This window comes from Hypanus sabinus, chromosome 18 (assembly GCF_030144855.1).
Source record: "Hypanus sabinus isolate sHypSab1 chromosome 18, sHypSab1.hap1, whole genome shotgun sequence".
Taxonomy (NCBI): Eukaryota; Metazoa; Chordata; class Chondrichthyes; order Myliobatiformes; family Dasyatidae; genus Hypanus; species Hypanus sabinus.
The window spans coordinates 9,186,897-9,199,452 of NC_082723.1; the positions used below are offsets into that span (position 1 = coordinate 9,186,897).

Here is a 12,556-nt window from a genome sequence, read left to right on the forward strand (position 1 = left end):
CTCCCAGTTTCTGTTACGGGGTGCGTGTGATAGGATGGAGTGGAGGGAGCTTCGATCTGTTTGTGATCCGGGTTCTGTGTGATGGGAAGATATGGTGAAAGCTTCACTCTGTGTCTGATCGGCGAGAGTGCGGCATGAGCTTCGGTCTCTGTCTGCTTCTGTGAGTGAGTGATAGGATGGTGCAGAGGGAGCTTCACTGTGTGTTTAAACCTGGGCGTGTGTGACGGGTCGGTGTGGAGGGAGCTTCCCTCTGCGTCTGACGCTGGCAGTGTGTTTCTCCTCTAACGAGAAGTCTGAGACCAAGACAGGAAGTTAATGCGATTTATTGATTTCATCATGACAAACATAAATTAAAGAACATGTGATCTGCTAACTTGCGGGAATAAATAAGCTGCTCACGATTCACACAGTCACACAATTAACTGACCGGCCTCAACGAGTAACAGCTTGAATAATCAGTACCGCTTTATCATCGCCACTCTGCATCGGGGAACCGTTGATAATAACATCACACTTCAGGATCCCTGCCGATCCACGGTCACTGCCGAGGGATCTGTCAAATTAACATCATTATATCGGCCAGACTGCCCAATGCACCGTCCTCAGCAAAGTGAAGAAAATGTTTCTCTCCGGATAATCCCATTCAGGGACACTGCAGTCCCAGACTGGCCCCGGCCCCGGCCTGTTCTGTCTGTGTAATTCCCCACGGTCTCACCAGGGGCAGTCTCGAAGCCGGACATCCCGCGGAAGGAAGCAGCGCCGCCAGACAACAGGTGGAAATACGTCACTGCGAGATTGCTTACGATTCACAGAGCGCGAGACTGGAGCCAGTTCCATTAGAACGGTTGGGAATTAGAACTGGCGAGCGGCTATTAAAGGTAAGGGCTGATGTTAAATGGGGGGGGGGAGATAAAGGGGAGGGCGTAGATACGGCCGAAGTTTCCCCATTCCGCGGGCGGGGATGTCCACACATTTAGATGTTCACACGGCCACTGCCAGTCCGCTTCTGGGTCCCTGCAGGGATTTCAGTTCCTTCCTCCCGACCTGACTGAAATTATTGCTCCACAGGCTGAAACAGATGGAAGAATAAAGAAGAATTAAACAGATTACAGAACATTGTCAGTAACAGGGGACCAGCGGTAATGTTTCAACAACATTCACAGACAAATATCACCAGAAAATCCGCAGATCCGCAGATATTCTACCAGATTGAACATTAACACAAACACTCACCTGATCCATTGCAGACTGGGAAGGGTCGGTATAAGGCGGCGGAGAGCGGGGACAGATCGGTCTGTGAGCGAGTTTGAATTCAGGCTCAGTACCGTCAGTGATGGGTTTCTACTGAGAGCGGAGAGGAGATCCTTAGCACTAGAATCTGTCAGACCGACACGGTACAGCCTGGAGAGAGGGAGAGAGTGAGGGTAAAGGACACAGAGAGACAGGAGACGGTACAACCCATCGGAGATTATCAGTAAATAAATTACTGATCACATTAGTATTCAGTTTCAGACACTCAGTGACTGTAAACACAATCTCCCACAGGCTGGTGCTTACCGTAGTGTCTGTATTTTACACTCCGGGTTCCTCAGAGCCGCAGATACCATTTTCACTCCTGAATCTCCCAGTTCATTTTCACTCAGGTCCAGCCCCTTCAGTGTTGAGTTTGTACTGAGAGCGGAGGCGAGATCCTCGGCAACAGAACATGTGAGATCGACACTCTGCAGCCTGGGATTGAGAGCGGGTGAAGATGAAGGTCACAGGGAGACGGGAGACGGTACAAATCTCCAGTGCTTATCAGTAACACAATTACTGATCACATTAATGTTCAGTGTCAGGCAACCAGTGACAGTAAACACAATCTGCCACAGTCTGGTACTTACCGCATTTTCTGTATTTTACACTCCGGGTTCCTCAGAGCCGCAGACAACAGTTTCACTCCTGAATCTCCCAGTACATTCCCCCCGAGTCTAAACATAAAAAGACAGATTAATGAACAAAGTGATTCAAATTGTAGGTCCGAGGGAATTTCTCTCACTCGGATATTTCAGGAAACATTAAACCCTTCAGTCAATCGCCAATCGGACTTCCCATTTCTGTCAACGTCCCTCACTGCCCAGCTCCAGGGCATTCACCGAATGTCTGTAATTTAGTTTGTTGGTGTGACCCTGTAAACTCCACATATTCCGTCTCACTCCCCAATGGTGAGGCAAAAGTTCCTGATGTGAGATGGTCAGAAGGGGCGTGATGAAAAGTAAGTGTAAGGCCGACAGTGAGGAAGATTTGTGACTGGGGAAATGTCGAAGGGAGATGGAGGAAGAGATCCCACCTGATGCAAAGGGATAGGGAGTGAAAACTTGCGGGCGGAAGGGGAACGGGGAACAGAGATTCAATGGTAGGGAGGTGATTGGGATGAAAGGTCCCATATCAGTATACCGATGAGAAAAGGTAATCCAATCAGATGAGATGATCCAGAAATAGGTGGTACACGAGAGGTGGGTCCGAACTGAGGACCACATTGGGAGATGAGATGCAGTCATTGGTTGTGGATATCTGATAGTGAGCAAAGTCACAAAGGTGGACTGATGGTGATAGGCACACGCGGGGAACGGCAGGGGAGGTCTATCACTCAATGGTATTTCTCTCCCCACTCGGACAGTCTGCTGACGTTCTCTTGACCCTCACCAGGAAGGGGGTGTGAATCTCCGATCCACCTGCTGCAGTCAGTGTCGGTCTGGGTGTCAGTAACAGTGAGAAACAACATTGTCAATGGACGTGTCACAGGCAGCGAGAAAAACGGCCGTTCCTTTGATTTACTACCATTAAACCAATGGCCATTGTTCACGGAACTCCAGAACTTTCCTGTCCTTGAGGAATAACTGACCTGGGTAATGTCTGGGGATTTTTCACAACTCTTCATAATCTGATTTACTACAGTTGTACCCAAATCACTTTACATTGAAATAAGACAATGGAGCAGTTACACAGTTTAGATTGAGAGATAAATCAAATTACCCCAACTCCAGGCACTTGTACAGTCCGGCTCCAAGTCGCTGCATTCCATCACACTGAATGTGGCAGCTCTCCAGGTCGAGATGTTTTATTGTATCACAGACCCCGATGACATGAGACAGGATCGTGCAGTCAATCGGGGTCAGTGTCATTCCACGGAATGAAAGTTTTTCCACAGATCCCATTGTGGCCTGAGCCAGACCTCGATTCTGAGACTCAAACAGGTAGTGCAATGCGTTCAGGCGGCTCCTTTTGCCAGCTTCACTCCTTGTGTTTCCACTCAGGCGTTTAACCTCCTCCTTCACCCAGTCAATCACCCGGCAGGTTGCTTCATGATGAAATGGGCCCAGAAACTCCTCCAGACTCCGAGCTGTTATTGGCGAGGAGAGACCAGCAACAAAACGGAGAAATAACTCAAATCGCCCATCTGTTGTATTGCAGGCTTCAGTGAGGGATTTCAGGATATCCCCGGGATGTGGATTCATAAATATTGCGACTGCAGCTACAAACTCTTGAATGGTGAGGTGTGGGAATTTGTATACCACACAAAGGGCAGAATCCTCTCTCTCCAAAAGCTCCATCAGGAATCCTGACAGGAACTGGGAAGGCTGCAGATTGTAGTTGATCAAATCAGCATCAGTAAACACAATCTTCTTCTCGGACACTCCTCTGAAGGCCATCTGACCAACCCTGAGTAACACATCACGGGGGTTCTCGATCTCTTGGCCGTGGTTTTTCAGGATTTTGTAAAAGTAGTAGGAGTACACTTGGGTGATGGTCTTGGGAACTCGCTGAGGGTCCATGACTCTTTGTGTGAAGAAGGGGCCCAGTGCCATAGCGAGGACTCGGCAGTAGGAGGGGTTGTAGCTCATGGTGTGCAGGATCTCGTTTTCCTCCAGGTGTTTGAAAACAGCTGCCGTCACCGTCTCGTCTTCAAAATATCTGATGAAAAATTCCTTCCATTCCTCACCAACAAATCCCAGGATTTCAGTCCAGGTACAAATCTCTGCCTTTTCCAAGAAATGTAATGCAGTAGGGCGTGTGGTCACCAGCACTGAACACCCTGGGAGCAGCTGACCCTGGATTAAACTGTACACAATATCAGACACTTTGCACCGGAATTCAGGATCTGTGTACTGAGATTCTGTGTATCTCCGACCCTCAGCAAAATTGAATCTGTCCTCGAATTCATCCAGACCATCAAATATAAACAGCAACACCTCTGGGTGTTTCCAGACCTCTCTCAGGCAATTCACAAAGTAAGGATACTGATGCAGTATCAGTTCCCTGAGGTTTATTCCGCAGTTAAAGTTGTTTAAATCTCTGAATTTGAAACTGAAGACAAACTGGAACTGTTGGTATATTTTTCCCGTGGCCCAGTCGTAAACAATCTTTTGTACCATTGTCGTTTTCCCGATCCCCGCGACTCCGGCCACTGCTGCGAACTTCCCGGATTTCATTCCAAAGAAAGATCTTCTCAGTTTTTTAACAAAGCACATCTGGAAAAACTCATCCGTCCGGATTTTGTCCACCTCTCCTTGGATATGTTTCTCTCTCCACTCCTCGTGGTCTCTGCCTCTTGCCAGCAGCTCATGTTCCACAAGTGCCCAATCTTGAACAGTAGAAATAACCGTGAGCTCAGCGTATCGATCAAGCAGCTGGAAAACCTTCACCTTCTCCCTCATCAGGATCGTGCTCGCTCTCAATGTTTCAGTTTGTTTCCGCAGAGTCTCCATGTGTTTCCGTCGAACGTCTTAGAACGGACATAAATAAGTTATCAATGCTTGATCTGATGAACAGAACATTGAACACATTTTTCAAAATTAAAAATGTAAGAGGGTTCCTTTGTTACTGCGTATGTTAATCAAAATGACTTATTTGTTTTGTTAAAAGCAGGAATGCTTCTTTGTTATGATAAGTGTATTCTCTCGTAGTTTGTTTGGGTAAAATTTACTGATGAAGAGAATTGTATTCGTTTGTTAACCAATACGGATTATTGTTATTCTGGGTCTGTAAGCTTTGATAGCGGGCTTTTGCAGTGTCGGCGCGAGGCGGTCAGAGATAGAGAACGCGATGCTGTAAGCTGGGTGAGGAAAGGAACCCAAGCGGGAGTCCGAGGCCAGGTTCGGCGTGGAGAGGAGACAAGGACAAATGGGTTTGATTGATCACTTCGGGTGGTCCTGACCTTCAAGTCCAGGAGTTCGGAGGGGATCGAATGGTGGCCAGGAGACTTCGGTAATTCAGCTCCAACTGTTGTGGACTTGGATAACTTTGGCGCCTTTTCTTTATTTTCTTTTCTTTCATATATACTCTATCCTTTTTAATCACTTAGTTCTAGTGATATATATAAAGTGTAATCATTTAATCGCATACGGTGTACTGTCTGTTATTTGTCGGGGTGGGGACATCACACAAGCTAGCTACCCAGTTTGGCGGGGCCGAAGGATGCTTCCACTAGTCGCAAGGGAGCTGAGCGAGACTAAGGTGAGCCGGGGGCTACAGAAAAAAAACTTGGTAAGGACATTTTTTGGGTGAAATCGGGAAATCAGAGATAACAGTGTCAGAAAGTGAACAACCGTCCAGAAGCAATTCTGACCTGATTCAGATTCGCTATTAAAGTCTCCACTCTCCACTCTGTTCGTAGTTTGCAGATTCCCCGGTGTTCCAGCGAGCACCAAGTGCACACGTGATTCTGGAGAGGACAACGTTGTGTGGAGCGGGTGGTTTCACTGCTCAGCTTCTGCTGAAGTGTGCAACCCTGCAGAGGGTTACAGTGGGAGGGGATGGGGGTGGGTGGAACTTACTTGCTCTACCTAATTTTACTGTTCTGACAATGGAGCTTGATACTCCGTTAGGTTTAAACTCTCAGTGCTGAGTCAAAGAAAAAGAACATAACTTCTGTTTCAAGTTCCAGTCTGAGCTAGGTACTGTGTAACACGCTACCACACACCTCAACAGTACCCTCTGTTCCAAGGAGCTAGTACATTAACTCAGACAAAACACCCCACCACAACTCTACAGTCTCCTCTGCTCCGAAGATTTGTTATGTCAACTCAGGGAATAAGCCCGCTGCAGAGCTCAGCAGTCTCCTCTGCACCGGGAGGCTTTTAGGTGACCTCAGACAATTTGCTCCCACCACATCTCTGCAGTTCCCTCTGCTCCGAGAATCTGGTGCGTGAATTCAGGCAATTCCCTGATGTTACGCAGAGAGCAGGAAACTGAAGATGATGAGGACAGTAATAGCGGACTCTATAGTGAGGGGGAGAGATGGGCTATTCTGTGTCACAAAAAGAAGTCACAGATGGTAATTTGACTCCCAGGTTCCTGGGCCCGATTTTTCTGGACGCATCCACAATATCCTGAACAGGGAGGGCGAGCCACTGGGAGTCGTGGTAAATATTGGTACCACCGACATAGCAAGAGTACAGAGAATAGATTGAGGTGTCAGATAAATGTGTGGCCGAATAATTATATTAATGGGGCGTGATTCATGTTTCCGAATAGTTGGGAGCACTTCTGGGGCAGGTGGGACCTGTACAAAGGTGATGGGCTGCGTTTGAATACGAGGGGGGCATAACATTCTTGCCGACAGATTTATTAGAGCTGTTGCGATTGTTTTAAACTAATAAGACAGGAGGATGGAAACCAGTATGATAGAGCTGAGGATGAACCACTAGGATTAAATGCTGACACAGCCGAGTATTAAATTGTACCACAGAGGTAAAATGCGATTTTAGTCGGTATCACGTTCTGGGCGTGACTGAGTATTGGCAGAAATAAGGGCTTGATTGGGAGACTTATAGCAAAGGGTATATTTTGTATAGAAAGGACAGGCAGAAAGATTTCGGCGGTGGTGTGGTTGTATTTTCGAGATGGAATTACATCTTCAGAACGAGGGGACATAGGATCAGAGAATGTTGAATCTTTGTGGGTGGAGATAACAATTTACATGGGTAGCAAGAAACCTTATGGAAATCATATATAGTTCCCAAAATAGTCCCTAAGCTGTGGAATTGTGATTGTAAAGAACCTGGAACAGGCATGTACGAGTAATAGGGGTAATACTTGTTTTTTTACTGGAGTACTTCAATATACAAAGGGAATAGAAATATTAAGCCTAATTAAGTTGTTGGGTCACAGGAAAGGGTATATATTGTGCTCGAGCCTAATTGGTGAAAATCTAGCTTAGATTGAGTGTTGTGCAATAACTCAGATCTTGATTTTGTGTGGCTCGGCGAGCTGGTTTGTTAGCTTGCAGATATTTCATTAACCAGTGCCACTTCGAATGAAAACAAATGAAATGCTGGTGATCTCTATTGATCGACTTTTGTGTGTCCTGTGATTAGCGTGTGTGTGTGTGTGTGTGTGTGTGTGTGTGTGTGTGTGTGTGTGTGTGTGTGTGCGTGTGTGTGCGTGTGTGTGTGTGTGTGTGTATGTGTGTGTGTGTGTGTGTGTGTGTGTGTGTGTGTGTGTGTGTGTGCGCGCGCGCGCGCGCGCCTATACGGAATCAAAAGTCAGTGAGAAGCTGGATAATTGGACAGCATTTAAAAACTAACAAAAGCAACTAAAAAGCTATAAGAAAGGGAAAGATGAAATATGATGAAATATGACGCTAGACTAGCCAATATATAAAGCAGGATAACATTTGTTTTTGTTTAGTTATATAAAGAGTAAAATAGAGTTGAGAGTTGATATTGAGCCATTGGGAAATAATATTGGTGAGGTCGAAATGCGGGACAAATAATTAGCAGATGAATTTTATAAAAATAGAAAACCTATCACATAATACAGGCCCTTCGGTCCACAATGCAGTGTCGAACACGTACGTATTAGAAGTTACCTAACGTTATCCATAGCCTTCTATTTTTCAAAGCTCATGTACCTATCGAGGAGTCTCTTAAAAGACCCTATCAAAACCACCCCCATCACCATCGCTGGCAGCCCATTCCATGCACTCACCAATTTCTGCATAAAAAAACTTGCACTTGACATCTCCTCTCCAATTTCAAGCACCTTAAATCTGCGCTCCCTCGTATCAGCCATTTCAGCCCTGGGAAAAAGGCTCTATCCAGACAAACAATGACTCTCATCATCTTATACACCTCTGTCAGATCACTTCTCATCGTCCGCCGCTCCAAGGAGAAAAAAGCTGAGTTCACTCAATCTGTTTTTATAAGGCATGCTCCGCAATCCAGGCAAGCTCCTTGTTAATTTCCACTGCACCCTTTCTAGAGTTTCCACATACTTCCGTTGGTGGAGTGACCAGAACTGAGCACAGTACTCCAAGTAGGGTCTGCTCAGGGTCCTATGCGGCTATTGCGTACTTTGTATATGTCTTCGCTGTGAAGACACTATCAGTCTAACAGAGTTCCGTGAGTGACAGGGAGAAGCAGTGACTGTCATCACTATTACAAAGGGAAAAATCAGCTGTGGAAACAGAAAAGTTTGAAGGTGGATGTCAACTGGGCCCGATGGACTATATTCCAGAGTCAATAGACAATAGACAATAGGTGCAGAAGTAGACCATTCGGCTCCTCGATTCTGCACCGCCATTCTGAGATCATGGCTGATCATTCACTATCAATACCCAGTCCCTGCCTTGTCCCCATATCCCTTGATTCCCCTATCCAGCAGATATCTATCTAGCACCTTCTTGAAAGCATCCAGAGAATTGGCCTCCACCGTCTTCCGAGGCAGTGCATTCCACACCTCCACAACTCTCTGGGAGAAGAAGTTCTTCCTCAACTCTGTTTTAAATAACTGACCTCTTATTCTCAACCCGTGCCCTCTGGTACTTGACTCTCCGAACATCTGGAACATATTTCCTGCCTCAATCCTATCAAATCCTTTAATTACCTTAAACGTTTCAATCAGATCCCCTATCAATCTCCTCAATTCCAGTGTGTACAATCCCAATCTCTCCAATCTCTCTGCGTAAGACAGCCCTGCCATCCCAGGAATCAACCTAGTGAATCTACGCTGCACTTCCTCAATTGCCGGAATTTCCTTCCTTAAACCTGGAGATCAAAACTGTACACAATATTCCAGGTGTGGTCTAACCAGGGCCCTGTACAAATGCAAAAGGACATCCTTGCTCTTGTACTCAATTCCCCTTGTAATAAAGGCCAACATTCCATTTGCCCGCTTCACTGCCTGTTGCACTTGCTCATTCACCTTCATTGACTGATGAACTAGGACTCCTAGGTCTCTTTGCATTTCTCCCTTACCTAACTCTACACCGTTCAGACAATACTCTGCCCTCTTGTTCCTGCTTCCAAAGTGGATAACTTCACATTTATTCACATTGAATGACATCTGCCAAGTATCTGCCCACTCACCCAGCCTATCCAAGTCTCCCTGTATTCTCCTAACGTCCTCTTCGCATGTCACACTGCCACCCAGTTTAGTATCGTCAGAAAACTTGCTGATATAGTTTTCACTGCCCTCATCTAAATCGTTGACATAAATCGTAAAGAGCTGTAGTCCCAAATCCATGTTGAAAACCTGTCCCCATGCCATGAGCTCTGATTTTACTCGCCAATCTCCTATGTGGCACCTTATCGAATGCCTTCTGAAAATCTAGGTACACAGCATCCACTGGCCTACCCTCGTCTAACATCCTTGTTACACCCTCAGCAAACTCCAAAAAGATTACTCACGTCCCGAGAGAGTTTGTTGTAGAAATAACGGATGCATTGCTCATGATCTTTCAATACTAACGTGATTCTGATTGCAAGTGTCACTCAACTCCTTAAGACTGGAGGAAAGGAAACGTGAGGAAATTATGGGCCAATCCGCCTAACCTTGAGCAGTAATGATCAAAATAAGTCAAAGTCAGCCTGTTTTTTGTAAAGGAAAATCTTGTCTGACAAACCTGTTGGAGTTTATCGAATACAACGCAGAGGCAGTGGATGTCATTTACTTGGATTTTCAGAAAACATTTGATAAGGAGCCACACAGAAGACTGCTTAACAAAATAAAATCCAATGGCATAACAAGAAAGATAACGTCATGGATAGCAGAATGGCTGACAGTTGGGACGGAGTGAGTTGAAATAAAAGGGGCCTTTTCTAATTGATTGTTGGTGACAAGTTGGAGTTCCTCATGGGAAAAGCTGCTTTTTACATTGATTGTCAATAATTTAGATAATTAAGTTGATGGCTTTGTGGCAAGGTTTGTGGAAGATATGAAGAACGCTGGAGGGGTAGTTAGTAAGTACTTGAAGAAACAATGTGAATGGAGTGTGTGTGGCATCCGTCGGTCTCAAGAGACCATGGATCTGCGTCTGGAGTTTCCAGAGCGCAGGCCTGGGCAGAGTTGTATGGGAGACCGGCAGTTGCCCAAGCTACAGGCCTTCTCCTCTCCACGCCACCGATGTTGTCCAAGGGAAGGGCACTAGGACCCATGCAGCTTGGCACCGGTATCTTCGCAGAGCAATGTGTTGTTAAGGCCACGCACCAAAGTGAATGGAGTAGGACTTCGGGAAATTTTAAGAAAGGGCAATAAAAAAGTGCATATAGAATACTGTGTTGGCAAATGGCTGATAATGCATTTTGGTAAAAGGAGAAATGGGGAGAAGGTTCAAACATCACAGGTGCAGAGGAACTTAGTAATCCTAGTGCAAGGCTCCCAGAATGTTAATTTACTGGTTGAATCTGTGGTAAAGAAGGCAAATGCAATGTTGGCATTTATTTGAAGGGGGAATAGAATATAAACTCAATCCGATAACGCTGAGGTTTTATGGACACTAAGCAGGCCGCACTTGGTGTAATATCAACTGTTCTGGGCTCCACATCTTCGGAAGTAGGTGATATTATTGGAGATATTCCGGAGGAGATTCATGTGGATGATTCCGGAAATGAAGTTAACATATGAGGAGCGGTTTAGCAACTTTGGGTCTGCACTTACTGGAATTTAAAATAATGCAGGGTGATCTAAATGAAACCTACAGAAGGTTGAAAGACCAAAATCTGGGGGCTGTGGAGAGGATTCATTCTATGGTGGATGTTTCCATAGCTAGAGGCTCCAAACTCAAAATTAAGGGGTGATCCTTTCTATCAGAAGAAGAAGAAGGAGAAGGAGATGAAGAAGAAGATGAAGAAGAAGAAGAAGAAGAAGAAGAAGAAGAAGAAGAAGAAGAAGAAGAAGAAGAAGAAGAAGAAGAAGAAGAAGAAGAAGAAGAAGAAGAAGAAGAAGAAGAAGAAGAAGAAGAAGAAGAAGAAGAAGAAGAAGAAGAAGAAGAAGAAGAAGAAGAAGAAGAAGAAGAAGAAGAAGAAGAAGAAGAAGAAGAAGAAGAAGAAGGAGGAGGAGGAGGAGGAGGAGGAGGAGAAGGAGGAGAAGGGGAAGAAGGCGCTTAACTCCGAGCGGAGTAATTGGGACGCCGTCGTGACGGCGTTGTTCTTAGCAGGCTTTCTTATTTTTACGAGACCAGGTTGCTAGCTCGACGATCAACACAGTACGGATGGAATGCACGTAAGGCAAACGGCTGGATTGGAACTCGGGAGCCTTTGCTTCGAACTCCAGAGCTGATGCCCCTACGCCACGTAGGCAAAGATGAAATCTTTTTGCCCGCGAGTAGTGATTTTATAGAATACTCTGCCACAAACTGCGCTGGAGGCCAAGTTCGTGGGTATATTGAGGTCGGAAGCTGATCGCTTCCTGACAGGTCAGAACATCAAATGATATGGTGAGAATCAGATTATGTGTTTGAGTCAGACCCGGAATCAGCCATAATGTAATGGCGGAGCAGACTCGGTGAGATGGATGTCCTATTTCTGCTCCCATGCCTTGTGGTATTATGGAGGAATAACAGCAAATCTCATCTCATCTTCAGACCCGAGGTGTAATTTCTCGGACCTGTGGTGGATGTTCCAATTGGAATGGTTTGGCTTCAACTTGGTCAAATCTCGGGATATTCGGCGCTAGGGAAAGGGGAACGACGTGGTTTTCTCCGACTGACGGAAAAGTCTGCTTATAAATGTCACAGAGATATCTGGGTCACAGCCCGAGATCGGGAACGTGCCATGTGTTGTGACAAATAGTTTCCTGTCTTCTTGCTACAGCCAAAAAAAATCTTCCTCATGACCTCTGAGAGTCTCTAAAGACAGTAACTCAAGACTCTCAGACTGAAGACTTTGTGATTCCGTTCCATCGCTTACCTTTTAGATCTCTTGGCATTTCAGAAAAACCCGGCTCAGCGTCCATGTAGTCGAACTGGCCGTCACCTGTTGAAACATATTAAGCTGCATGAAGTCTGTTTTGTGTAATATTGTAAGTTTATCATTTGTAACGCACACTGTATTGTTCACCGTACCACGTTCCCGTATTTCATTCAGTATTCTGCTCAGTTTCGGTAAATGGTAGTGCAGTTTCACAAAGGAGTCCCACATCACCCTCCGGGCCCCGGAGCCCTTCTCCATCACCAGATCCAGGAGGAGCTTGGAAGCGCCCGCTCGGTTTCCCTTCTCCACGAGCTCAGTCACGCTCTGTAATGAACAATGGGGAATATATTGAGGAGCGGATGGATGCATACAAACTTAGCCTG

At 45.8% G+C, this 12,556-nt stretch overlaps 1 protein-coding gene across 3 annotated transcripts in view; it reads right to left on the reverse strand.

Annotated features, from left to right (window-relative positions):
* Positions 1-325: 325 nt before the first annotated feature.
* The window catches only part of LOC132377475 (NACHT, LRR and PYD domains-containing protein 3-like), a 45,687-nt gene continuing 33,456 nt past the window's right edge, over positions 326-12,556 (reverse strand). For all 3 annotated transcript variants that reach the window (XM_059943751.1, XM_059943750.1, XM_059943752.1), the window contains 7 exons: positions 12,326-12,497; positions 12,171-12,236; positions 3,016-4,765; positions 1,884-1,970; positions 1,558-1,728; positions 1,234-1,401; positions 326-1,069 (listed from right to left, as the gene is read on the reverse strand). In XM_059943751.1, coding sequence (XP_059799734.1) covers positions 982-1,069; positions 1,234-1,401; positions 1,558-1,728; positions 1,884-1,970; positions 3,016-4,765; positions 12,171-12,236; positions 12,326-12,497 — 2,502 coding nt within the window. In that variant the 3' untranslated portion in view covers positions 326-981. The remainder of the gene's footprint in view (positions 1,070-1,233; positions 1,402-1,557; positions 1,729-1,883; positions 1,971-3,015; positions 4,766-12,170; positions 12,237-12,325; positions 12,498-12,556) is intronic.